Source organism: Stomoxys calcitrans, chromosome 5, assembly GCF_963082655.1.
Source record: "Stomoxys calcitrans chromosome 5, idStoCalc2.1, whole genome shotgun sequence".
Classification (NCBI taxonomy): domain Eukaryota; kingdom Metazoa; phylum Arthropoda; class Insecta; order Diptera; family Muscidae; genus Stomoxys; species Stomoxys calcitrans.
Genome location: NC_081556.1, coordinates 106490020 through 106517282, shown reverse-complemented (window position 1 = coordinate 106517282; position 27263 = coordinate 106490020). Strand labels below are relative to the sequence as shown.

The following is a 27263-nucleotide window of genomic DNA, read 5'->3' as shown; positions in this document are numbered from 1 at the left end:
AAAATTTCAGCTCAATTGGATAAAAATTGAAGTCTTAAGATGTTAAATCGGAAGATCGGTTTAGATGGGAGCTATATCAGGTTATAGATCGATTCAGGCCATACTTGGCACGATTGTTGAAAGTCGTTACGTTACATTATTTACAAAATTTCAGACCGATCGGTTAATAATTGGAGCTTCTAGGAGCTCAAGAATTCATGTCTAAGGACCACTTTGTATGGGAGCTATATCCAAATGTGCACCGACATGGCCCATATGCAATCCCCAACGACCAACATCAAAACCCGGCACTATGCTGTGAGCACCACACAGGCTGGAACATTGAGGTCCGATCTGTGTGGTGTTCGTTGCTGTTACGAGAAGCTTAAGTACGAGCTACCGGGCGCTTCCGCAGGTTGCGGATAGTGGAATGCTCCATACGGAGTAGTTGCAACGGCAGTTGCGGACACTCAGCGGTATCAAGCGGAAAGTCTCAGTGAGAGTCCAGGCGGCACCGGCTCTTGCACAGGTACTGAGTGCCTATGATGCTCGATATGACAAGGCGGGTTATTGGCGCCTTTAAATAACCAATGGCCACCCTTTTATTTGTTTCTCATTCAATTTTTTTTATTATACCCACCACCGTAGGATAGGGGGTATATTAATTTTGTCATTCCATTTGCAACACATCGAAATATCCATTTCCGACCCTATAAAGTATATATATTTCGGATCGTCGTAAAATTCTATGACGATTTAACGAAGTCCGTGTGTCTGGACGTCTATCCGTCCGTCTGTTGTAATCACACTACAGCTTTCAAAAATTGAGATATTGGTTAAGTTCTTGAACAGGCCAAATCGGATCATATTTGGATATAGCTGCTTATAGACCGATCTGCCGATAAAGGGTCGAATGCACATAAATGCTTTATTTTTCATCCGATTTTGCTGAAATTTGAAGCAGTGAGTAGTTTTAGGCCACCCAACAACTGACCCAAATATGGTCCATATCTGACTACACTTGTATATAGCTGCCATATATACCAATCTGACGATAAAGGGTCTGAAGCCCAAAAAATCTTTATTTATTACCCGATTTCGCTGAAATTTAAATCAGTGAGTTATTTTAATCCTCCCGCTCTGGACCCAAATATGGCTCAGATCGGACTATATTTGTATATAGCTGCCATATTGACCGATCTACCGATAAAGGGTCTGAAGCCCACAAAAGCTTTATTTATTAGCCAATTTCGCTGGTATTTGAAAAAGAGGGTTATTTTAAGCCTGAATATGGATCCGATCGGGATATATTTAGATATAGCTGCCATATAGACCGATCTGCCGATTAAGGGTCTGAAGCCCATAAAAGCTTTATTTTTTAACCGATTTCGCCCTCTAGAGGGCGCAATTCTAGTTCGATTTGAAAGAAAATTTGGCACGTGGTGTTTTGGTATCACTTCTAACAACTCTGCTAAGTATGCTTCAAATCGGTCCTTTTTTTTGATATAGCTGCCATATGAACCGATCTTGGGTCTTGACTTCTTGAGCCTCTAGAGGGCGCAATGCTAGTCCGATTTGAATGACATTTTGCACGTAATGTTTTGGTATCACTTCTAACAACTGATTCAAATCGGTTCATAATCTGGTATAGCTGTCATATAAATCGATCTTGGATCTTGACTTCTTGAGCCAATACAGCGCGCAATTCTCATCCGATTTGGTTGAAATTTGTTCATGAGGTGTTTTGTTATAACTTCCAATAACTGTGTAAAGTATGGCGTAAATCGGTATAGAACCTGATATAGCTGCCATATAAACCGATCTGGGATATTGATTTCTTGAGCCTCTAGAGGGCGCAATTCTCATCCGAGTTGGCTGAAATTGTGTACAACGGCTTCTCTTATACAACATACGTGTTTAATGTGGTCTGAATCGGTCAATAGCTTGATACTGCTCCCATATAAACCTATCTCCCGATTTTGCTTCTTGAGCCCCTACAAGACGCAATTTTTATCCGAATGAACTGAAATATTACACAATGACTTCTACAATGTTCAGCATTCATTTATGGTCCGAATCGGACTATAACCTGATATAGCTCGAATAGCATAACAGTTCTTATTCAATATTCTATGTTTGCCTAAAAAGAGATACCGCGCATAGAACTCGACAAATGGGATGCATGGTGGAGGGTATATAAGATTCGGCCCGGCCGAACTTAGCACGCTCATACTTGTTTTCTTTTTATACCCACCACCGAAGGATGGGGTATATTCATTTTGTCAGTCCGTTTGCAACACATCGAAATATCCATTTCCGACCCTATAAAGTATATATATTCTTGATCAGCGTAAAAATCTAAGACGATCTAGACATGTCCGTCCGTCTGTCCGTCTGTCTGTTGAAATCACGCTACAGTCTTTAAAAATAGAGATATTGAGCTGAAATTTTGCACAGATTCTTTTTTTGTCCATAAGCAGGTTAAGTTCGAAGATGGGCTATATCGGACTATATCTTGATATAGCCCCCATATAGACCGATCCGCCGATTTAGGGTCTTAGGCCCATAAAAGCCACATTTATTATCCGATTTAGCTGAAATTTGGGACAGTGAGTTGCGTTAGGCACTTCGACTTCCTTCGTTAAATTGGCCCAGATCGGTCCAGATTTGGATATAGCTGCCATATAAACCGATCCTCCGGTTAAGGGTCTTAGGCCCACAAAAGCCACATTTATTATCCGATTTTGATGAAATTCGGGACAGTGAATTGTGTAAGGTCCATCGACATCCTTCGTTAATTTGGCTCAGATCGGTCCAGATTTGGATATAGCTGCCATATAGATCGATCCACCGATTTATGGTGTAAGGCCCATAAAAGCCACATTCATTATCCGATTTTACTGAAATTTGGGACAGTGAGTTGTGTTAGGACCTTTGACATATTTCTTCAATTTGGCCCAGATCGGTTCAGATTTAGATATAGCTGCCATATAGACCGATTTCTCGATTTATGGTTTTGGGCCCATAAAATGCTCATTTATTGTCTGATGTTGCCGAAATTTGGAACAGTGAGTTAAGTTAAGCCCATTGACATACTTCTGCAATATCGCACAGATCGGTCCAGATTTGGATATAGCTGCCATATAGACCGATATCTAGGTTTAATTTTTTGGGGCCATAAAAGACGCATTTATTGTCCGATGTCGCTGAAATTTGAGACAGTGAGTTTGGTTAGGCTCTTCGACGTCCTTCTTCAATTTTGCCCACATCGGTTCAGATTTGAATATAGCTGCCATATAGACCGAACTCACGATTTAAGGTTTAGGGCCCATAAAAGAGGCATTTATTGTCCGATTTCGCCGAAATTTGGGACAGTGCTTTGTGTTAGGCTCTTCGACATGTTTATGCAAGTTGGCCCAAATCGGTCCAGATTTGGGTATAGCTGCCATGTAGACCGATATCTCGATTTAAAGTCTTGGCCCCATAAAAAACGCATTTATAATCCGATTTCACTGAAATTTGAAACAGTGACTTATGTTCGACATCCGTGTCGTATATATATATATATATATATATATATATATATATATATATATATATATAGTTCAGATCGGTATGAGGTATATGAGTATAAGGTATGAAATTTTCACCGAATTTTGATGAAAGGTGGTTTACATATATACCCGAGGTGGTGGGTATCCAAAGTTCGGCCCGGACGAACTTAACGCCTTTTTACTTGTTCATTTTACTACGTTTTTAATATTTTCTATTTTTTTTTTAATTTTAAAATTTTTGTTTTATTTTATTTTTATTTTTTCTATCGTATTTATATGGTTTAGTTAATTTCATTTTTATACCCACCACCGAAGGATGAGTTTATATATATTTTTTCTCTTTAAATTTATACCTCTGTGCCAAATGATGCCACCGTAGCGCAGAGGTTAGTATGTCAGCATATGTCGCTGAACGCCTAGGTTCGAATCTTGGCGAGACCATCAGAGAAAATATTCACGTTGGTTTTCCCCTCTTAATGCTGGCAACATTTGTGAGGTATTATCCCAAGTGAAACTTCTCTCCTAAGAGGTGTCGCACTGCGGCACGCCGTTCGGACTTGGCTATAAAGAGGAGGCCCCTTATCATTGTGCTTTAACTTGAGGCGGACTGCACTCATTGATATGTGAGAAGTTTGCCTCTGTTCCTTAGTGGAATGTTCATGGGCAAAATTTGCCATTTTGCCAAATGAGGTATATATAAGTCCACTTTTCAGTTTTGGAACTACCTATACGAGTACCCTTGCCGAATATGGTACGCATAAGGCATCATCCCCTGATTAATCGGCAATATTAGGGATCATGAAAGATTATCGGTGCATAAGTTTTTTTCCCCCTTTACGCTGGAGATCATTTTTCATGACCTTAAGAATAGTTTGGCCCAGGCAAATTTAAGCCATTTTTACTTATATAAATAAAAGAAGAACAAATGGAGTAGCAAAATTAAATTTTATTTTGAAAATGTATATTTTTTTCTAATTTTTGTTTAATGGTATCGGTGTTTGTTCGTTGGCCAATTTTGGAAAGGCATTAATATTATATTATGGGTTATATAGATATCATTTAATTAACTTATATATATTTTCTAACGTTTAGTTTGTGGTTTAACTAAATCCAAGCCAAGTAATAAACTAGTATTTAACAAATATAACCAGGAGATGCAAACAAATGTCGATACATATTCATTGGGGGTGCATATTTTCTTAAAGCGATAACTTTAATCTTGAAACTTGAGTTCAAAATCAATTTCAAGTCTATTACATAGCCCTTGGGCCAAAACTTTTCTTTCAGGGTTATTACCAATCAATGCATTATGTTATGATATTATAAATATATCCCATTAATTGTTTAGGAATACATGTCAACTGAAGGAAATTGAATACATTTGCTTTTAATATCATGCCTTGGATCTGCTATATCATTTATTCATCTAAAAATGAACAAATAAAAAAATTCATATAAAAATTAAAAAACTTGGAATGTATTTTAGTGAGGTCTACATACAGTGGCACGGAAAAGTCTACATACCCCATTAAAAAAAAACACATCCTTTACAAAACTACACATACTTCTTTTTGTAGTCTATGTGTTCAAGATCAGTTATTTTTGGCTGGCATTTACCACAGGGGTAACTATCAAACCAATGGTTGTCCAACTTATGGAAAGTCTACTTATTATGTGCATAATGATTCCGGGGTAAAAATAGGGTACTAAATTTTTAGATTTCTCAAGGGGGGGGGTCTCTCCCCCTAACCCTAATTTTCAGAATCGATCTTGGAGATGGGTGGCGTGATTTAAGCGATCTGTGTAATCTATTATAGTGAACTTAAAACAAAAATTTGGTGTCCAAATTCCGGATGAGGTACCTAGGGGGGACGCCCCACCCAAAAACCTACCAAATATATATATAGATCAATCACAACAATATGGGTCTCAAATGAAAGGTTTTCAAGATTAGAAAACATATCTGATGTCCAATTTACGAAACAAGTCTTTAGGGGATCACCCCCGCCCCCAAAACACCCTAAATCGGACATATTTACCGACCATGGCAATATGGGACTCAAATGAAAGGTATTTGCGAGTAGAATACGAATTTGACATCCAAATGTAGGATCAAGTCCACTGGGGTCCACCCCTTCTCCAAAACACACCCCAAACAGGATTTATTTACTGACCAGGGCAATGTGGGGCCCAAACAAAAGGTATTTGAGTGTAGACAAAGTGTTTGGGGAGCCGTGTAGACAAATACAAAGTGTTTGGGGAGCCGCCCGTCTCCAAAAACTCCCCCAAAGAGGACAAATTTACAACCATATCAATAAGGGGCTCAAATGAAGCCAATGACAATATGCGGATCAAATAAATGGTTTTTTGAGTAAAGCACGATACTGATATATTTTCATGATTAAGTGTTTGGGGTGCGACCCGCTCCCCGAAATTGATACCCACTTTCGGGACTAATTTGCTGGGGGTCTACCCCTTCCCTTCCAAATAAATGTTTTTTTTTTTTTTTTGAGTAAAGCACGATGCTAATATATTTTCATAACTAATTGTTTGGTGTGCGACCCGCTCCCCAAAATACCCCTTAATCGTACATATGTACCAACCATGTCAAATGAATGGTTATGGGGAGTAGAACACGAAATTGATACCCACTTTCGGGACTAATTTGCTGGGGGTCTACCCCTTACCCAAAACACCCCACAAACAGCAATTATTTACTGACCATCGAAATATAGGGCTCAAATAAAGGTATGTGTGCGATATCTAAATGTAAGACCATGTATTTGGGGCACCGCTCCTTCCCAAAAACGGCCCCAAAGAGTGGGTACAAATTTACCGACCATGGCAATATGCGGCTCAAATGAAAAGCATTTGAGATTAGAAAACGTATTTGGTAATCAATTTTGAGGCCAAGTGTTTTGGGGACGCTTCATCCCATAAACTTCCCTTAAGCCAATGGCAATATTGGGTTTAAACAAATGGTACTTGATAGTAGAGCACTAAGCTTATAATTTTTTTTGCAATGCTAAGTGTCTGGGGGACCACCTCACATCCGAAAAAAACTATATCGGACACACATTTACCGATCATGGCAATATTGGGCTCAAATGAGAGGTATTTGGGAGCAGAGCACGAAATTCATACAAACTTTCGGGAGTCCACACTGGGGGTGTACACAGCACCCCCTAAACCCACCAATCACCACCCTAGGGTGGTTTTTACCCATACTTAGTACGGTTGTTGGAAGTAGTAACGAACCACGTCATGCCAAAATTCAGCCAACTCGGATCAGAATTGCGCCCTCTAGGGGCTCAAGAAGTCAAGATCCCAGATCGGTTTATATGACAGCTATATCAGGTTATAGACCGATTAAAACCATACTTAGTACAGTTGTTGGAAGTCATAGCAAAACACGTCATGCCAAAATTTAGCCAAATCGGTGAGAAATTGCGCCCTCTAGGGGCTCAAGAAGTCAAGATTCAAGATCGGTTCATATGACAGCTATATCAGGTTATGGACTGATTTAAACCATATTTAACTCAGTTGTTGGAAGTTATAACAAAACACGTCATGCCAAATTTCAGCTAAATCGGTTAGAAATTGCGCCCTCTAGTGGCTAAAGAAGTCAAGATCCAAGAGCAATTTATATGGCAGTCATATCAAAACAAGGACCGATATGGTTCATTTATAATCCCAACCGACCTATACTAATAAGAAGTATTTGTGCTAAATTTTAAGCGGCATGATTTATTCCTTCGAAAGTTGGCGTGCTTTCGACAGACAGACGGACGGACGGAAAGACAAGCGGACGGACATGGCTAGATCGACATAAAATGTCACTTCGATTAGGAATATATATACTTTATGGGGTCTTAGATGAATATTCCGAGGAGTTACAAACGGAATGACGAAATTAGTATACTCCCATCCTTTGGTGGAGGGTATAAAAACAGATCAACAAACAAAAAAGTTTTTCTGCCTAATGTCTATTAGTGCTAAACTTATTTACCATGATTCCCATTATTATAATTAGTTAAAATTTGTAGTGTCGAATCTTATCCTAACTACATACTATTATTTATGAGAAAGTATGTAGACATATGCCGTGCCACTGTATAAACATCTATCAGAGATAACCTATTTTTTCATATATTGAATGTATGCTTTTGCTTATGATTTTCTTTTGCTATACATATATACGCTGCTGCGCTGCTGCATGCATACCAATACATACAAAATCAAATTTTTGCCCAAAGGAAAAAAAATAATAACATTTCTAAGGCAATCAAACGAACATAACTATTGAACATTGCATGAGCTGAGCTGAATTGTTTTTTTTTTCATTTATTTCTTTCTTCTACTCCTGCTCCCTTTCCTCCTGCTGCAACACTTGATGATGCTGATAATGATGATGATGATGATGATTTTTTTTTTGTTTTTTGGGTTTATTTCACTCTTTTAAAACTATAATCACTGTAAATTGGATTGTGTTTTTTTTTATATATATTTTAAAAATGTTTTATTTTTTTCTTGTTTGTTAATTGGAATGATGACTGTTGTATTTCCCAAACTAACGAAAATAACACTACAACAACAAAAAACAATTAAAATGAAAATCAAAACAACCTAACATGAATTATGCACCACCCACATGCACCACTATATCATGAAATGAATGAACAAATGAATGAAAATTCATACAATCCAAAATATCCAACATTCCATAAAACAAAAAAAAAAATCACCCAAATATATGCAAAAAAAACAAAACACACACACACACACACAAATCCAACAAATAGCACCATCACCAAGTACTTCTTCCACACAAGAACCCAGACTTGATAATGTCTCTCCAACACCAGAAACATCTGCGGCAGCTGCCGCTGCTGCCTCATCGTCTGTGGCAGCATCAGGATCATCAACGCCAGGTTCGCCCAGTGGGCCAACGGCCATGAGAACAAGTGTTATAGGCAATCTGGTGAGTGATGCCACCGCAGTGGATGCCACCCCACCACCAGTGCCAACTGCTCCCATACCACAGAGTCCCAATGCCAATGCTAATGCCATGCCCGAATTGGTGGCCCGAAGATCAGCAACTAACGAGGATAAACCACAAGCTGAGGTAACCACCACCACCAACACCACAACCATTAGCAGCAGCACCACCAAAGATTTTGATAAGGACATGAACAATGCCATAAGCACAACGATCACCAAGACCACAGAGACCCTAGTCTCCAAGGAGGGCCAACTAAATGGCAACAATAACAACAACAACAACGATGGCCCCGCCACAAATGGCAATGCTTCCAATGAATCCGATTTGACCACTTCTCTGCCCGCCCCCCGTGGCACCAAGACCAACAGTAATGGCAATGCCAACACCATCATCAGTTCTACGATCACCACCACAACGACCTCGGCGGCCAGTAGTAGCGCCCAACCCGAAGAGGCCAACAATAAAAAGCAATTAGGTAATAATCTTTTGAATCATGACAGTGATGTCAATAGCAATAGAAATAGCAAAGTAGTTGAACAGAGTAAAAATCCTTTCGAAGAAGAAGATGACAATGATGAACAAACCTACGATATACCAAAGGGTGAGTACCTAACGTTTCTGCGTTTCACAAACAAACAACTCTCCCAACCAAAACAAATATTTCAAATGGGTTCGTTCTTTGTAAAAACAAAATAAAACAAAAAAAAGAAAAGCACTCTCTCTTTAACTCTCTCTTTCTCTCAGTTATGAGGAATGTGGAGCCTGTGGCTGTGAAATGCCGAATGTGTAGTGGGGTATCGTGTTTGTTTGTCATGTCTTGTGTCGCCTGTACTCTATCTTTGTGTATATGTGTAGATAAGAGTGTGTATGTGTATGGAGTAAGAGGCAAAATCTCAACAAAAAAAAACAGATTGCTGAAGAAATTTTTAAATAGAAAAAATAATAAAAGATATATAAAAAAAACAATTTTACCAAATTAAAATCTTAAAATAAAAAAATACCCATTTAAACAATTATAATTAAATTAATTTAATTAACATATTATCCAACAAGACCAATAAATATTCTTTGGGAGTCCTTTAGCATATTCAAGAAACACATTTATGCTGTAAATTAAATCAGATTTCACATGTTATTTAAGTTCCTAGACGACAGCACGGGCGCTGATCGAATGTACCGCAATTGAGATTAAATTACATATTCTAAAATATCAAAATATTGATATTAAACCGGAGTTGAACGTATAAAATTATGAACCCTCGCATTTATACACAGATAAAAATAATTTTGAAAAACAACAACTTTGATTGAAAAACCAACTACGAAAGTTGTTAAGTTTCCTGCAACATTTTATTTTGAAACTCAACGATCCAGAGTACAAATTTGTTGTTGAAGGGCACTCTTTGCAAGCCAATATATAACAACAATAAAAATAAGCAAGACAAAAAACCATCTTTGTTTCGGGTGGTGGTGTTTTTATTTTCTTTATTCGGCTCGCGCTGTTTTGTACCGTTTGTTTTACTGCTGCCCGGGGTTTTCTTTGTCACTTTCTCTACTATAACCCATAAAAACAAATTTTAATAATTTTGGTGCCGCAGAGGATTGAACTCATGATCTCATGTTTGGTTGTCTAGTCTCTTGTAGAGACTTTCTTACGTACTTCAACAAATAATGTCTTCGAATCCATGCTAAAATTCGTTGAGAATTCAAAGATTCACATACATATTTGGTAGTTGATTTTTGCTAGGAGATATTTTTTTCTGTGTACTAATGGTAACACCCACGCAAATATTGTTGGTACCATTTCATAACTTTTGGTGCTGAAAATTAACCCACTAAAACTTTGAACATAACTGCAAATGCAAATATGCCCATGAACATTCCATAAAGGAACAGGGGCAAACTTCTCACATATCAATGAATGCGGTTGTTGTTGTAGCCACATTCCATATGGAGGCAGCGATCCTTGTCAAACTCCTAAAGATGAGTAAGGTCGTTCTGGTTCATTGTACCAATCGCTGCGAGAAGGAACGTGATGGCCATAAGTTATTTAAAGACGCCCAAAAAAACTCGCCTTATCATATCGAGCATCATAGGTACTCAGAATTTAAGCTAGAGCCGGTACCGTCCGGGCACATACTGAGACTCTCCACTCGATACCGCCGATAGTCCGCGAATGCAGTTGCAGCTGCTCCGTATACGAACCATTCCACTATCCGCAACCTATAGACGCGTCCGGTAGCTCCCAGCTGAGCTTCTCGTGGCAGCAATGAACACCACATGTCAATTTTTATCCATTATCCTTTGTTTTCCTATAAAGAGATACCGAGCAAAGAGCTTGTTTACTGGTTTTTTCGATTCTATCCCACTATCTATCTCTATTTAAAGCCAGACTTACTTTCACTGACTCTCTTTTGATTCATTCAAAGACTGCAGTTACTATCGTATCATAGTTACGCTAGCCTTGTCTTCTGAGTTCCCCAGGAGTTCGTTCTCACAAGATTCACTCGATCTTGTCATAATGAGTTTCCTTACGCATCCAGGCGCATTGGAACCACTCTTCCTCAGGATACTGGACACTTGCGGTGTATATGATTCCTCCTTAGATGCTTCACTAGCTGCTGCTGTCCAAGTACCTTTTGATTTCTGTCCTTCCCCATTAGCGCACACCTTGAGCCCAATCCCACCGGATGACCCACTCGCAAGGCCTTGTAGGATCCCGTTTCCACACCTTCCCCTCCTGTTTCCATCGTGGCAGAAGGATTTTCAGTCTCCTGCAATCCGAGACTGAGCCACCGTGGCAGAAAGTTAGCATGTCCGCCCAGACTTCGAACTCCTGGGTTCAAATCCCGCCGCGAACATCAGATTGCCAGCGGTGGTTATCCCCTTTCTAATGCTGGTTACATCTGTGAGGTATCCTGCCATGTTAAAACTTCTCTACCAAGTAGTGTCGCTATGCGGCACGCCGTTCCGACTCGGCATAAAAAAGGAGTCCCCTTACCACTGAGCTTAACTTTAATCGGACTCATGAGAGAAGTATCCCCTGTTCCATAATGGAATTTTCATGGGAAATTTAGTATTAAGTAGCAATCCGACTGACTTTAGGGATGTGATCGATATCCTCAGACAAGTGTTCAGTAACAGCTGCTAAGTCGTCTTTTAATTCCCCAATCCCACCGCTTCTATATGCCTTTTGCTTCATCTTGTTGAATCCGTAAGATACAACCTCTTAACACTTGTTGAACTCTGCCAGACAGCCGGAGTTTAGTACAAATACTGTATGTCTCCCCTCGCCCTCAATCTACCAATCTTCCAGTCGGTCGTTGAAAAATGAGGACTACAGTCCCTAAGTCTCCCAAGTATGGATTGAGGATCACAGCTTCCGCGATTGCGAATCAATCAGCCGCAGCCAATCTACCAATCCTCCAGTCGGTGGTTGAGAGCTTGATATTAGAGTCCCTAGATTAGGTTAGGTAAGAGTGGCAGTCCTTTACAGACTCACTTAGACAATTTTAAGCCCATTGTGATACCATAGTAGCAACAGACCAAGGCTTCTGGCGGGAATCAAACCCACGACCCGCCCTTGGTAGCCGAGTTGGTAGCATGCTTGGATTACAGTCCCTTAGTCTCCCAAGTATGGTTTGAGGATCGGAGGATAACCTTGGTATCCATGGTTCCAGGCATATTTTCCTTCTTGACTAAATACAGTGCTGCGCCTGGCCACGTCAATCTTTTTTAGGGTGCAACGATACATTTCAATCGGGCGTTGATCCCCGAAAGCAATTAGTTTGTATCGGCCCCGATGCAAGCCTGCATCGTAACAAAGTGGAGGAAACAGAGAATTTCACAAAGACGTCAGACTATACAGATCGCTGTTCATTGAGTGTCCCACTCCAAATGTATGCAGATATGCAGCCCTGTTCTTCTCCCTTATCGAAAACCACCAATACCAAGCTGTCCTTAGCGACATTGGCGATGGTTCTTAGACCCTTATTACTATTGTTCGCCTTAGTTCTTTTGTGCATGGGTTGCCCTCCAGGTGATCGCAGCCTTCTGGCTGACTGTGGTGCCGTTTCCGAATCTAGGCGTGTAGCCTTTGGGGCAGTCTGTACTGCTAATCTCCGAGCCCAATTAAGGGGGCCTATTTCCTTATCGTTGAGAGTTTAAGGATCATTCGCACCAAGTCTTTTAATCAGCCCGCCTTTTATTATTCCAACATCTTAAATATCAAATTGCTTAGCCAAGGAACAATTATTATACGATTTACCGGGTCGCACCGGTAGCCGCGTTGGTAGCATGCTTGGATTACCAGTGTAGGGGTCAAACCACGATTCCAGGGGATCAAACCACGATTCCCGCCAGAAGCCTTGGTCTGTCGCTGCTGTGGTATCACAATGGACTTAAAATTGTCTTAAGTGAGTCTGTAAAGGACTGCCAGTCTTACCCAACCTAACCTAGCTAAAATTTTGCACAATGACTACCTCCAGCAAAGTATGGCTTGACTCGGTCTAAAAACTGATATAGCTCCCATACAAAACCCTTTTTCCAATTCTACTTTTTATACCCACCATCATAGGATGGGAGAATACGAATCTAATCATTCCATTTGTAACACCTCGAAATATTCGTCTAAGACCCCATAAAGTTTATAGACCATCAAGAAGTCTCGACGTTCTGATTCGAAATAGCCATGTCCATCCGCCCGTCTGTCGAAATCACGATAGCGGTCGAACGCGTCAAGCTAGCCGTTTGATGATGTAGCTCGTTGGGGAGTGCAAATGAGCCATATCGGTTCAGATTTATATATAGCTCCCATATAAACCGATCTCCCGATTTGACTTCTTGAGCCCTTACAAGCCGCAATTTTTGTACGATTTGGCTGAAATTTTGCATGGGAGGCCACCGTAGCGCAGAGGTTAGCATGTCCGCCTATGACGCTGAACGCCTGGGTTCGAATCCTGGCGAGACTATCAGAAAAAATTTCAGCGGTGGTTTTCCCCTCCTAATGCTGGCAACATTTGTGAGGTACTATGCCATGTAAAACTTCTCTCCAAAGAGGTGTCGCACTGCGGCACGCCGTTCGGACTTGGCTATAAAAAGGAGGCTCCTTATCATTGAGATTAAAACTTGTATCGGAACACACTCATTGATATGTGAGAAGTTTGCCCGTGTTCCTTAGTGGAATGTTCATGGCCAAAAATGGCACAAAATTGCAGTGTTCTGTTGTGACTCTCAATAACTGTGCCAAGTATGGTCCAAAACGGTCAAGAACATGAGAGCTATATCATGTTCTTGACCATATAAACCGATCTCCCGATTAGACTTCTAGAGCCCCTGGAACCACAATTTTGTCCGATTTGGCTGAAAGTTTGCATATAGTGTTCTCCCGATTTGACATCTTAAGCCCCTGAAAGCCACAATTTTCGTCCTATTTCGTTAAAATGTTGCATATTCGTTCTATTATGACCTACAACAACTGTGCCAAGTACGGTCCAAAAAATCATAAAATTATTGCCTTCAACTAAACTTTTTATACCCTCCACCATAGGATGGGGGGTATACAAATTTCGTCATTCTGTTTGTAACTACTCGAAATATTCGTCTGAGACCCCATAAAGTATATATATTCTTGATCGTCGCGACATTTTATGTCGATCTAGCCATGTCCGTCCGTCTGTCTGTCGAAAGCACGCTAAGGAGTACAGCTAGCAGCTTGAAATTTTGCACAAATACTTCTTATTAGTGTAGGTCGGTTGGTATTGCAAATGGGCCATATCGGTCCATGTTTTGGTATAGCTGGAATATAAACCGATCTTGGGTCTTGATTTCTTGAGCCTCTAGAGTGCGCAATTCTTATCCGATTGGAATGAATTTTGCACGACGTGTTTTGTTATGATATCCAACAACTGTGCCAAGTATGGTTCAAATCGGTCCATAACTTGATATAGCTGCCATATACACGGATCTTGGGTCTTGACTTCTTGAGCCTCTAGAGTGCGCAATTCTTATCCGATTTGAATGAAATTTTCCACGAAAAGTTTTGGTATAATATCCAACAGTTGTGCCAAGTATGGTTCAAATCGGTCCATAACCTGATATAGCTGCCATATAAACCGATCTTGGGTCTTGACTTCTTGAGCCTCTAGAGTGCGCAATTCTTATCCGATTTGAATAAAATTTTGCACGATGTGTTTTGTTATAATATCCAACAGTTGTGCCAAGTATGGTTCAAATCGGTCCATAACCTGATATAGCTGTCATATAAACCGATCTTGGGTCTTGACTTCTTGAGCCTCTAGAGGGCGCAATTCTTATTGTTTATGATCGTCTGAATCGGTCTATAGCCTGATATAGGTCCCATATAAATCGATCTCTCTATTTTACTTCTTGAGCCCCCAAAGGGCGCAATTCTTATTCGAATTGGCTGACATTTTACACAGGTCTCCAACATATAATTTAATTGTGGTCCAAACCGGACCATATCTTGATATCGCTCTAATGGCAGAGCAAATCTTTTCTTATATCCTGTTTTGCCTAAGAAGAGATGCCGGGAAAAGAACTCGACAAATGCGATCCATGGTGGAGGGTATATAAGATTTGGCCCGGCCGAACTAAGCACGCTTTTACTTGTTTTGTATAAAATTTTGGGTTACCAAAATTTGGTCCGGCCGAACTTAGCCTCTAGAGGGCGCAATTTTTAACTCATTTGGCTGAAATTTTGCACAATGACTTTCACTGTGCAAAATAAAATAAAAATAAAATATTTTAAAATACACATTTCCTTATAATTGCTGAATTTAAACTCCATACATATACACCTATAACAATTTTTAGTGTACAGTAAGTGTTTTTCTTTCATCTCTATTTTTTTTTTTTTGGTTTTAAGTCAATTGGTTGTGGTATATGTTTTATTTTTCAAAATTTTCGCCATTTTTGTTGCTAAATCACATTGTTCAGTCATTTGTCCCTACCTGCTACACCTAAAGAAAAATGTTGGTTAAATTGCATTGGGGCACCAACATGCATACAAAACCTGAATGTCTGTATAGCACTAAGTCACAAGTAAGAAACTTTTTATTGATACTATTCATTACAAATATCAATTAAAAAAATATTTTTTGTATATATTTTGCTAATGATGAATTTTAAGAAAACTTTCAAGGCGCACCAGGTCTCAGGGGACTTATTACTTGGGGTTAATATGTATCCTAAAATGTTTATCTCCTGCAAGTTAAAACATATAAAAAAGGATTCCATTTTATTTTATATAACACTGCAAGTGGGGTACATTCATATCCGTTGTTCTACCACCATCCTCATAGTCACTTGGTTGAAAATCATCACCATTTGCGGTCATTCAAAAAAAAAAAAGTAAAAAAGGAATTTCAATCCAAATCACAAATCTAACCAGAGAACGATGTTTATTTTTTTTTTTTTTTTGCTCGCAGGCATGTTTTCGTTATTAATTATAACAATTTACTAAAACCTGTTCAAAATAACAGCAACAACAACAACAACAACAAGAAAAAGTAACAATTTGTATAATTGCAACTGAAGCAAGAAGAAAGAAAATTTAACTGCCCCGTCTGCTGCGTGTTGTTATTGTACAATTGCACCACTTTTCTTCCTGACCTGTGTGAATTGTTGAAGAAACTGAAATGCGCTTTTAAATGTGTTTGCCTAAATTAGTTCTTACTCAAAAAAAAAAAAACTCTCATATGATACATATGTACCCAACTTTCTAACTGATTGGTATTGTTTTTCTATTTTCCTTTTTTTGATTTTTATGCTTTTTTTGTTTTGGTTAAAATTTAGATGCCACCACCACTGATTTGCCACCTGGTGTTCTTTATCGCGTAAAGGCCACTTATGGCTATGTCAAGGAGGATGTCGATGAATTGAGCTTCGAAGTGGGCGATATCATACGTGTCATTGAATACGACGATCCTGAAGATCAGGTAAGCAAACTAAAAAAAAAAACACAGCAGAAATGTTTGCCAAAAAGTCTTGTGAAACTGTAACGTCAACGTGAATGTGACAACAAAAAGGGAAAACGAAGGAAACCAAACGATATAACCAAAGAAATCCTAAATCCGCTGGGATGCTTTAAGTTTTGCCATATTAAGCTTCGCTAAATTAAGGGTTTCCTTAAAGAAAACTTTAATCAGTCCTATGGAAAACCTTATTCAGCCAGGCTGAATTTAAGTTTTCCCAAAGGAAAACCTTATTCAGCCAGGCTGAATTAAAGTTTTCCCAAAGGAAAACCTTATTCAGCCAGGCTGCATTAAAGTTTTCCCAAAGGAAAACCTTATTCAGCCAGGCTGAATTAAAGTTTACCTAAAGGAAAACCTTATTCAGCCAGGCTGAATTAAAGTTTATCTAAAGGAAAACCTTATTCAGCGAGGCTGAATTTAAGTTTTCCCAAAGGAAAACCTTATTCAGCCAGGCTGAATTAAAGTTTTCCCAAAGGAAAACCTTATTCAGCCAGGCTGAATTTAAGTTTTCCCAAAGGAAAACCTTATTCAGCCAGGCTGAATTTAAGTTTTCCCAAAGGAAAACCTTATTCAGCCAGGCTGAATTTAAGTTTTCCCAAAGGAAAACCTTATTCAGCCAGGCTGAATTTAAGTTTTCCCAAAGGAAAACCTTTTTCAGCCAGGCTGAATTTAGTTTACCTAAAGGAAAACCTTATTCAGCTAGGCTGAATTAAAGTTTACCTAAGGCACTGCTGTCAGTGGCACGGAACTCTGGTATTGACATTTGGATGATCATGCTACACAGAAGGACCAAAGTTAGAGGACATAGTGGGACTAGGGGTCTACATTGAGAACCCAGGTACAGAGATCGAGCTTCTGACCATAATACGGCCCTGCAGGCGGTTGATCACAGAAACCGTGCGGTGGTGTGGTTTTTGTTGTGGCCCCTTTTTTATTTAAAGGCGCCAATTACTCGCCTTGTCATATCAATCGTGATAGGCACTCAATATTTGAGCCGGTGCCGTCCGGCCTCTCACTTAGACTCTCCGCTCGAAATCGCTGATTGTCCCTGACTACTCCGCATGGAGCATTCAACTATTTGCAACCTGTGGACGCGCCCAGTAGCTCGCAGCTAAGCTTCTCGTGACAGTCATGAACACCACACAGATCCAAACTTAATGTTCCAGCCTGTGTAGGCCTCCCAACTATCCCATGCCAGGTGTTGTGGTGTTAGCGTTAGCGCGAGGACGTCGAGTGTGTAAACTGGCCATCAGGGCAATAACAAGCAGGATGGCAAGTTCACGAACAGTCTTGGAGTGAATGAAGGAAATTAACGCCTTCTCTGAAGATGGCATGATCCGCATTGTTTGGCTGCCGTTTCATAGCGGATTGAGGGTGGAACAAAAGACCAGACGATTTGGCAGTGAAGGCCAAGTATGATACAAATCGGTCTATAAACTGATATAGCCCCCATTCAAACGGATTTGACTCTTGAGCTTCTAAAATCCTTAGTTTGCATCTGATTTGGCTGAAACTTGGCACAAGATCTTTTGTTATGTCTTACAACATCAGCACCGAGTATGATCCGAATCGGCTTACAAACTGATATAGCCCCCATGCAAACTGATCGCCGGATTTGATTTCTTGAGCCACTAGAAAACTTAGACAATCAGCGGTATCGAGCGGAGATTTTCAGTGAGCGGCCGGGGGGCACCGGCTTTTACACAAATACTGAATGTCTATGATGCTGGATGATGCGTAGATGCGGCGATAGGTCATTTGGACCGGAACGAGCTTGCTCGCCTACAAGAGATTGATGAGGGCCCCACCTTCACATGTAAATTTGGCTACAAAAACAACAACAACACTATTTCACTTGTTGCAACACAGAATGACGCTCGCTTTCAAGCGACAAAGTTGACGATTATTTTTGTGAATTTTGGATGCAGAGTTACATTTTTGCAATGCGACGCACAAAACTAAAGTTCAAAACAGAATGAGCTGTTTTGGTTTTCATTCTATTAGGGCTTTAGTATTTAAAGCGCACAACAATCCGATTACAGACTTAGGTGTGTGTCCATATTGGCATGGGGCGGATTAATATCCGCACCCTCTTTTCCTATATCTGGTACATGGCGAGACAATTGAAGGTGGTCTCATTTGTATATCAACTACAAATCATAAGGTGCAATCCGCCACCTTTCTATCAAGATGATCGTCGTTTTGTCAACACACACAAAGAAACTTGTGTGCGTGCATGAGCAGAGAACATACGCCAAAGAAAATGACAACAAAGAGAATGGAATCAAAAATCTGAGTGCTTAATACCGTCAAACCTGGCGGCTGTTAACACCTGTTGGCATGAGACCACCTTTTAAATCCGCCTTGGCGCACAACAATCCGATTACAGACTTAGGTGTGTGTCCATATTGGCATGGGGCGGATTAATAACCGCACCCTCTTTTCCTATATCTGGTACATGGCGAAACAATTGAAGGTGGTCTCATTTGTATATCAACTACAAATCATAAGGTGCAATCCGCCACCTTTCTATCAAGATGATCGTCGTTTTGTCAACACACACAAAGAAATTAGAGTGCGTGTGTGTATACGTGTGCAGCAGATAACATGCGCGAAAGAAGATAATAACGAAGAGAATGCAAACCAAAATCTGAGTGCTTAATACCGTCAACCCTGGTCGGCTGTTAACACCTGTTGGCATGAGACCGCCTTTTTAAAACCGCCTTGGCGCACAACAAGCCGATTACAGGCTTAGTTGTATGTCCATATTGTCATGGGGCGGATTAATAACCGCCCCCTCTTTTCCTATATCTGTTAGTATATTTGAGTGTTTATGTATGTGTAAGTCTGTGTCAACTACATTACAGACAGTGCCAACAAATCCTGCTTGATGCAAATGCATGTGTCCCTCTGAATGTCGAAACGAACACTATATCATCAATGCCATATCTAATGTAGTTTTTTATTTGTAATTTACAGGAGGAAGGCTGGTTGATGGGTGAGAAAGAAGGTACAACCGAAAAAGGTTTGTTCCCGGCCAATTTCACAAGGCCCATCTAGGAAGGACGACAAGGAGGAGGAGTACAGAGAGCTTGCAATGGCAGCATTATCAAACCCAGTCGTAGCCGTAGACGCGGCATTTACACTAACAATCAACAACCAGCAGCAGTAATAACAACAACTACAAAAAGCTGCTACAAAAAGAAAAGCAACAAAAATTTCAAATTGTTTTCAGAGAGCAGCACACAAACAATTTACAAAAGCAGCAACAACAACAAACAACAACAAAAATCACCGCAATAAGAATAAAAGCAAACACAAAACCAAGATAAATTAATTATTTATTTAATTTTAGAAAAACAACAACAACAATATTTAATAATTGTCAAACAATATACAAACATATTTATATATATTTAAAACAAAACCAACAACTACAAAAAACAAAGCAAATTAAGTTTAGTACAACCAGAAAGAAACAAAAACAAAAATGGAAATGAAACAAACCCAGCAACAACAATTCAAAGAAATAGATCTTAGCAATAGCAGCCGTTTTTTTTAATTTGATTAAAAAAATCCAAAACTTTTGTAGAAATTTATATCTTTTGTGGTTTTTGGAACTCTTCCAAAAAAACACAGACACGCGCATGCAACCGACGATGATTCTATTTGATTCATATTTTATTTCTTTTATTAAGAACAGCAAACAAATCCTTAAAAACAAAATCTAAAACTTGAAACAACATCAACAACCATAAGAACAAATTTGTTTTGTTTTTTTATCATTTTTGTTTTTAATTTTAAACTAAAAAACATTTTCTCTGACAGCAAGTTCTACTGTTTTTATTTTTTCTTTTTTGTAATGTTGTTTTAACTTCGTCCTTAGTTTTGTTTTAATGAGCTTCCATAGAAAGTTTATTTTTTTAATTATTATTTTTATTATTTCCCTACATACTACATATATATATTTAATATAATCCATGTAGAGAACCAACGATAAAACCACAACAACAATAAATACATTGAAAAAAAAAATACAACAAAAAACTAAATTAACAAAGAAACAATTTTGCAACATTTGTCCAAGTAATATTTATTAATTAAAACAAAAAAAATTATAATGAGAAGAAAAACAAATAATACTAAATACCATTATTTAATAACGCAAAGAAAACGTAATTTTTTCTATTATTATTGAAACAAAAAAGTCTTAGTCGTAAACGAATTATGAAAGCAAAAGTGAATATATAATGCAAGCATAAAAACAAATGAATAAACATTATTAATTGTTATTGTTAATTTAATAAAAATTTACATAAATCAAATAAAAAATTAAAAAAAAAACACACACACACACAAGTGGGAATTTTATCATTATGCCCAGAAATGGCTTGAAACACCTTTGAAAGCAAAGAACTGTCGAAGGCGGATTTGTAGTCGACGAAAAGATGGTCAGTGATGTAGCTTCAGAGAGTATACCAATTGCCGCTGCAGTGAACCGCCATCTCCCTCGAGTGTGCCAATGGCCGAGAGGAAATTCTGAGACATCATTAACGCAGCAGCCGGTCGAATACCCCAAGTGCGGCCCAACTTCCCGGCGCAGGCAGTGATACTCGCAGACGGGTACGGAGCAATGTAACTTAGTTAACTGTGTAGGCAAGCTGTGATCTACCGTTAAGTCATTCTCGAACCCCGTTAGCCGGGACGACAGGACCTCAGTCACTTTTGGCGAAATAACCGTGACTGATCCGTAGAGATGCGTCAGGTTGTTCAACCGTTCATTTATTGTGCATCCCGAGAGTGACGAGCAAGGAGGAGAGCCGCCATTCGCCGTATTCGTGGTCTCCGAGCCGATGAACAGCCATTCGCCGTATTCGTGGTCTCTGAGCCGATGAACAGCCATCACAATTTACAGTGGGAGAAGTTACGAATGTCATCCGTGGCGCCAAATCAACTAAGGCGTTAGGCCCCGACGGAATCTCTACATTGATGTTGAAGAATCTGGATTCACCTAGAGTTGAGTACCTTACTACTCAACCTCAACCTGTCTTTGAACACCCTTATAGTTCCCGATGTCTGGAAAATGGGTAGAGTGATCCCGCTACTGAAGCCTGGAAAGGAGCCGAGTTTGGGGGAATCGTTCGGACCGATCTCCCTTCTCACACCAGTGGCAAAGGTGCTTTAGGGATTACTCCTCTCGAGCCTCGTAGGAGAATTTCCATTCGCCGAGCATCAATATGGATTTCGAAGACTGCATAGCACAACAGTTTTGCATGCCATCACCGCACACATTTGCCGTAGCTTCAATCAGCCCAGGCCATGTGAAAGGGCGGTCCTCGATGGCACTGGACCTATCGTAGGCATTTGACACGGTCAGCCATGCCAAACTATTTGAGGACAACGCCAACACGTCCCTCCAGCCAGGGCTGAAAATCTGGGTACGAATTATCTGTGTGGTCGCCAGTCATTTGTGGAATTTAGGGATAAGAAATCGAAGCACCCTAGAGTGAAACAGGTCGTTCCCCAAGGTGGGGTGATATCTCTGGCACTGTTTAACCACTATCCACCCTATGATTGGTCTAATTTTGCAGTGGTATTTTCGGTTACCTACAACTGACAATGTTATATTTAGTAATTTAACGGTTTATATTGGTTGACACGCTTTTACCGACTGTAAGTTTCTAACAGCGCACGTTATTACCAGCTGTTAGTTTGTAACTAACAGCACATAAATCTCACATTTGAATCGGAAGCGTACCTAAATAAAAGCGTCGATAAATGGTATTTTTAAACCCACTTAATGTCGGTACGTTGTTCTGGCGAACAGTGATGCCAACAATTTACCAGCAAAAAGCGGAACAAAAATTGTAATAAAAAGAAATAACATTTTGTGTAAAAAGCACTAACTTCGTTTTTTTTTTAATTTTGGAAAGAGGTGTAAAGTTTTAACGAAAAATCGTGGCTAAGCATTATAAGGCTGAATTTTTCATTCTCCGATTACAATTTAATGCATTGATGTTTTTCTGTTTAAAGAAATTTGTTTTTCTGAATACATGCTTGTTGCTTGTCCTAAAGATAAACCTTAACCGGCAGATGGGTGCCGGTTAGAGACTTATCGTCCCGATAGATACAGCTGTGTTTTGTATACCAATTGTTGCATAATATAACGGTACTTATCCAGTAACAATTCGCTCATAAAAATTTGCGAAAGAGTAAGAAACTTCTGCGAATAAAAAACGTCCAGCAGAAATTTGCAACCTCTGATTTACAAAAATCTCCAAATGTTTGTCGCTCTCTCACTTCCTAAAAAACTAACGACCAACTAACTAACACATTAACCAAGCTCGACAACCCTGCTTATTAGCTGTACTTTTTTCCAATGCATGTATTTTTGTGTAATGACAGACATTCTATCTGTATCAAATTACACTTCTTCCGTACTACACATGATTTTGTTTATCTGTTGGAAGTTGTATTGATGGCTTCGAACGCAAAGACAACGGCAATGGCTTTCGCATGTAATTATGTTAAAAAAAGTTATATTTTTTTAACGTTTTTTTGCAACAATTCCAAAAGCTGAACGAAATACTCTGTTTAAAATATTCCTTAATTGCATACCACCCTTTATATAGCAACGTCAGCAGTTCTCAATAAGCCTACGATAATACTGTTAATGTAAAGGACCCATGACATATTATTGTCGGTATGCAGTACTAGTGCCAATACATACCATTCAACACACATATTGCTCTTTGCCATCACTGGCGTTCATGGTAGATAAGACCGTTCATGACTATAACGCCGTCTTTGGATGAGTTTAACGGGCATGGAACTTACGTTGTGTTGTGTGTGGTAATAAAGAAGAAATTTTTCTACTGGAAAAATAAAATAAAATCCAAAAAATAATAGATATATTTCTTAATTATTGCAAATACTAACGAACAACACTTTTAGTGCCATTCGATAACAGTGAAAAAATAAAGTAAAAACCAACAAAATAGCGAGGATATATTGATATATTTTATTTTTCATGGGCTCGTCATTTTTTTTTCGCCAAACGTCGAAAGAGAATGAAAAATATTGAGAGCAAGTTTTTTAAGAAGAATAAGCGCAAAGAAGTGTGAACGAAAGAAAAAAAAATTCGAAAGAAAAGTAGTAGTGAGTGAAGTGATCAAGAAAATTAATTTTGCTGTGGAAAAATACACATATATATATATAATCATAATAAAATAATGTTAATATAATTTAATTGAATATGAATAGAGCCATTAAAGTTTAAGATGACGACTAAAAAAAGTCAGCGAGACGTGTGTGTTTGTATTGTGTGTGCCGTCTGAGAAGTGGAAAGGTGTTGGACTTAATGAAGAAGCTGTCCGTCAGCCGGGGGCCGGGGTGAATGTGGCGGTGGCGATATTATATGCGGGTGTGTGTGCCTGTGATGAACCAACCATCCATCTATTCCGAATCAAAAGGAGCACCACCGTTTTTTTTTTAGGGGCGAGTATTAAGTTTTCTGGTCCGTATCGCTTGTCACTTTCTGCTCAGCCAAAAAAAAAAAAAGTAAAAAAACGAGGATACGCGGACGGACATGTATACATGAAGTGAAAATATGCTGAAAACGTTGGCCGGCAGAACGAGAAAAAACGAATAGGAAATGCTACATCAAAAATTGTGTGGCTGGAAATACATGAATTTTTTTTCGAATTGTAATAATCATGGTGCAAAAATCGTTTTAAAGAGATTCATTTATGACATGATTAATAATTAAAGTGCTAAATTCAATTAGTTGCATGCTAAATGCTCGCATAGCAGCTTATTTTGCCTCCTTGTTCATTCCATCTCTCATAATTCTTTATTTAATATTCTTTTCATTTGTTCATTAAAATTGGAACCTCGCCCTGCATATTATGTGTATTCGTGCGCAGTGATACGGTTTGGTTGAAGTACCCGGTAACCATCGGCAAAAAAAAAAACGTTCTCTCCTATAGCACCACTAGAACGAACACACACACACACACATACGCACATACACAACAGAAACATCAGATATTGCGGGAGAATACTTTTTCAGCCCTGTCCACCACCCCCACACTCTTAGTCTAACGTCATTCATGCAAAGCAAGAACATAAAAGAAATTATACTGACATTCATTTTAATGTTTACTTTATGTCAGTCGATAAAGCAGTAGAGCAGACTCTGGGGTACTTGGCTGCTGCTCTCCAACAAGAAGATGACGGCGGAAAATCACAACAACTACGACGACGACCACTAATGTCACGCAATTTTGGGCTATTTTTTGTCAGTTCGCTCTACGTTTATGTGTGTGCGTGTGTGTGTGATGAATTTTCCTTCCAATAAAAATTTTCTCTACTTTTTATCCTTTACTTCCACCTTTCGGTCGGTCATTCGTTGTCGTTCATTGATAAATTTCTCTCAAAGAACCCCCCTACCTCCTTTCTGAAACCAACATTCCTTTCTCTCTTTCCTTCTCTCTCGTACACATGCACATACACACACACACACATTCGCTAAAGAAAATTAAAGACGAAATCTCAGGGAGCAATGATTTCACGAAATTTACCAAATAATAAATGTGCCTAAATTGAGTGTTTTCAGAGGAAGTTTTCTTTAACATTTTCTTTCGTCACCCACTTCCTATATAACTCGCCATTGTTTACAGTTGCAAATTTTATTAAAGTTTTCGTTTCGTTGTGCTAATCGCTGTAGGGATTTGTATTCACTATTGTTGTTACATTTGTAAATTATAAACGCAACTAAAAGAAATAAAAAACAAGCCAACAGCAACCACACAACAAAATAAAAGAAGGAAACCGTTGAAAAAAAAAAATATTTTTTTTTACTAAAAAAATTAAATAACAGAAATTGTAGTTTAACCTAACGCGGCATAAACTATATCAATAACACAAAGATAAAAAAAAATCTACATACATGTGGAAAAGTAAAAACTCGAGTGTTTTTGATGTGAAAGATCGATCAGAGCATTGTCGTCGTCATCAGCTCCCGGAGTAACAGAAAATCAGTAACAGCAGTGATAAATTCCCAACTACAGCAGGAATACTAACGATACCATCTAACACCAACAACATCAACTAATACAAAAAAAAAAATATAGATCCAAAGCGTGTTTTTTTTTTACCAACCATCATATTTACAAAATAAATCTTTTTGGATTTAAAGCGATCAAAAGTAGCCGTACAGCAACCATCCGCTCAAGTTTTTGTTCCATGTAAAAATATTGAAATAATAGAAGGCTGGTCTGGAACAACTGTTAGTTACGTCGTCTTATAACGGTGAGTTCTTATATCCATATAAACATTTTACTTTTAAGGATAGCACATCTTAAGCACATCTTTATGGAATAAGCTAACATGGTTGGGTTGGAGGCTACTCCTACGGGAGCTCCCAGGCGGACACCTTATCAATAAATTTTTTGTAGATGATCTTTGATTGTTATGCATTTCCTACAACCTACAGAGACGTGAGGCTACAACGTTGTTTACCAAAGTATTGTAGTGTTCGCAGTCCCAAACATACGATTATCTCTTAGTCGTCATCCTTTGGACCCTATTTCGAAACATAGGATGTCTCATCGAATGTGTGTCTTTAAGAGATCTGCGATATCACAAATGATTCTTACAATAAAGCAGTACGTTTTCAAACCTTATGAAAAGAAGTAGACCTACTAGTGTGCTAGACCTAGGGGTCTAAATTTTAACCCTGCTAAAACTGAACTTGTTTACGAGAAATTCCAAGTTGGTCAGTTAGACTCCGACATTCATGAACGATTCTTACATAAAGCAATACGTTTCCAAACCTTATGAAAATAATAAGTAGATCTACTAGTGTGCTAGACCTAGGGGCTTAAATGTTAACCCTGCTAAGGCAGATCTCCTTGTTTACGGGTCAATTTGAGGTGCCACGTTTCCTCAACAGAACGATCTCGTTATACGACGAGTTCAAATACTATGGAGTGATCATATAAGTGAAAACTGAACAGAAAGTGTCAAACACAATAGGTTCAGGGAACATGTGGCATAGGCGTGGCGATGAAAACCTACCACAGCTCTGGAGACTATTCTAGATATCTGGGCTAAAGACACAGAGATTAAGTATGAAGCGCCCACTGCAGCTAGTGTTACTCAAGGCGATGGGAGAATGGCTAGAGATCATAACATCGCTGTATAATAGAGGCGACGTTGGGAAACCTGGTTGACATTGAAGAGGTTTCTGTTCTGGTACCTGCGACGACATTTGAGGTCGTTTGCAAGGCACTGCAACCAGCGGCACGGTCTTGACGGAACTTTGGTATTGTCGTCTGAAAATTCATGATACACGCATAGAACATAACTAAAAAACTAAGTGCGCCTGGAGGTTTACATTGAGGACCCAGGCACTGAGCTCTGTTACTGATCGCCTGACCATAATACGATCCGTCATGTAATCCCATGGCAGTCGGTTGGACTTACCGGATTGACCCGATGGAATCCTTCATCGGCAAGGGTTGCCGTCTCAGTGTACAACACACTACTATAACAACGATCCGGCAGGAAGAGATCCGGGTGGTCACGGAATGCGTTCTTGTTATCGTTGTAGCAGTGTGTTGTGTTCTTTCTTACGACTGCTTGGTTTTGTTGAATAACCAGATACAGGAACTCTACAACTTAGTTGCGGTGTGTCCATAGGGATATGGATTTGAGTCGAGTGGATCTAGC

The 27263-nt window shown here is 39.2% G+C and overlaps 2 protein-coding genes across 9 annotated transcripts in view; both read left to right on the top strand.

Moving 5' to 3' along the window:
- Window positions 1-20576, top strand: part of LOC106081035 (myc box-dependent-interacting protein 1) — a 218220-nt gene extending 197644 nt beyond the window's left edge. For 2 of the 4 annotated variants that reach the window (XM_013242717.2, XM_013242716.2), the window contains exons 8-10: window positions 8336-9010; window positions 16351-16493; window positions 19509-20576. In XM_013242717.2, the coding sequence (XP_013098171.2) occupies window positions 8336-9010; window positions 16351-16493; window positions 19509-19589 (899 nt within the window). In that variant the 3' untranslated portion in view covers window positions 19590-20576. The remainder of the gene's footprint in view (window positions 1-8335; window positions 9011-16350; window positions 16494-19508) is intronic. The other 2 variants (XM_013242718.2, XM_013242719.2) reach the window with 2 other exon arrangements.
- Window positions 20577-25257: 4681 nt separating this feature from the next.
- LOC106081034 (G protein alpha q subunit) overlaps window positions 25258-27263 on the top strand; it is an 82775-nt gene continuing 80769 nt past the window's right edge. For all 5 annotated transcript variants that reach the window (XM_059368598.1, XM_059368600.1, XM_059368601.1 and 2 more), the window contains exon 1: window positions 25258-25841. The gene's annotated coding sequence lies outside the window, so the exon portion shown is untranslated. The remainder of the gene's footprint in view (window positions 25842-27263) is intronic.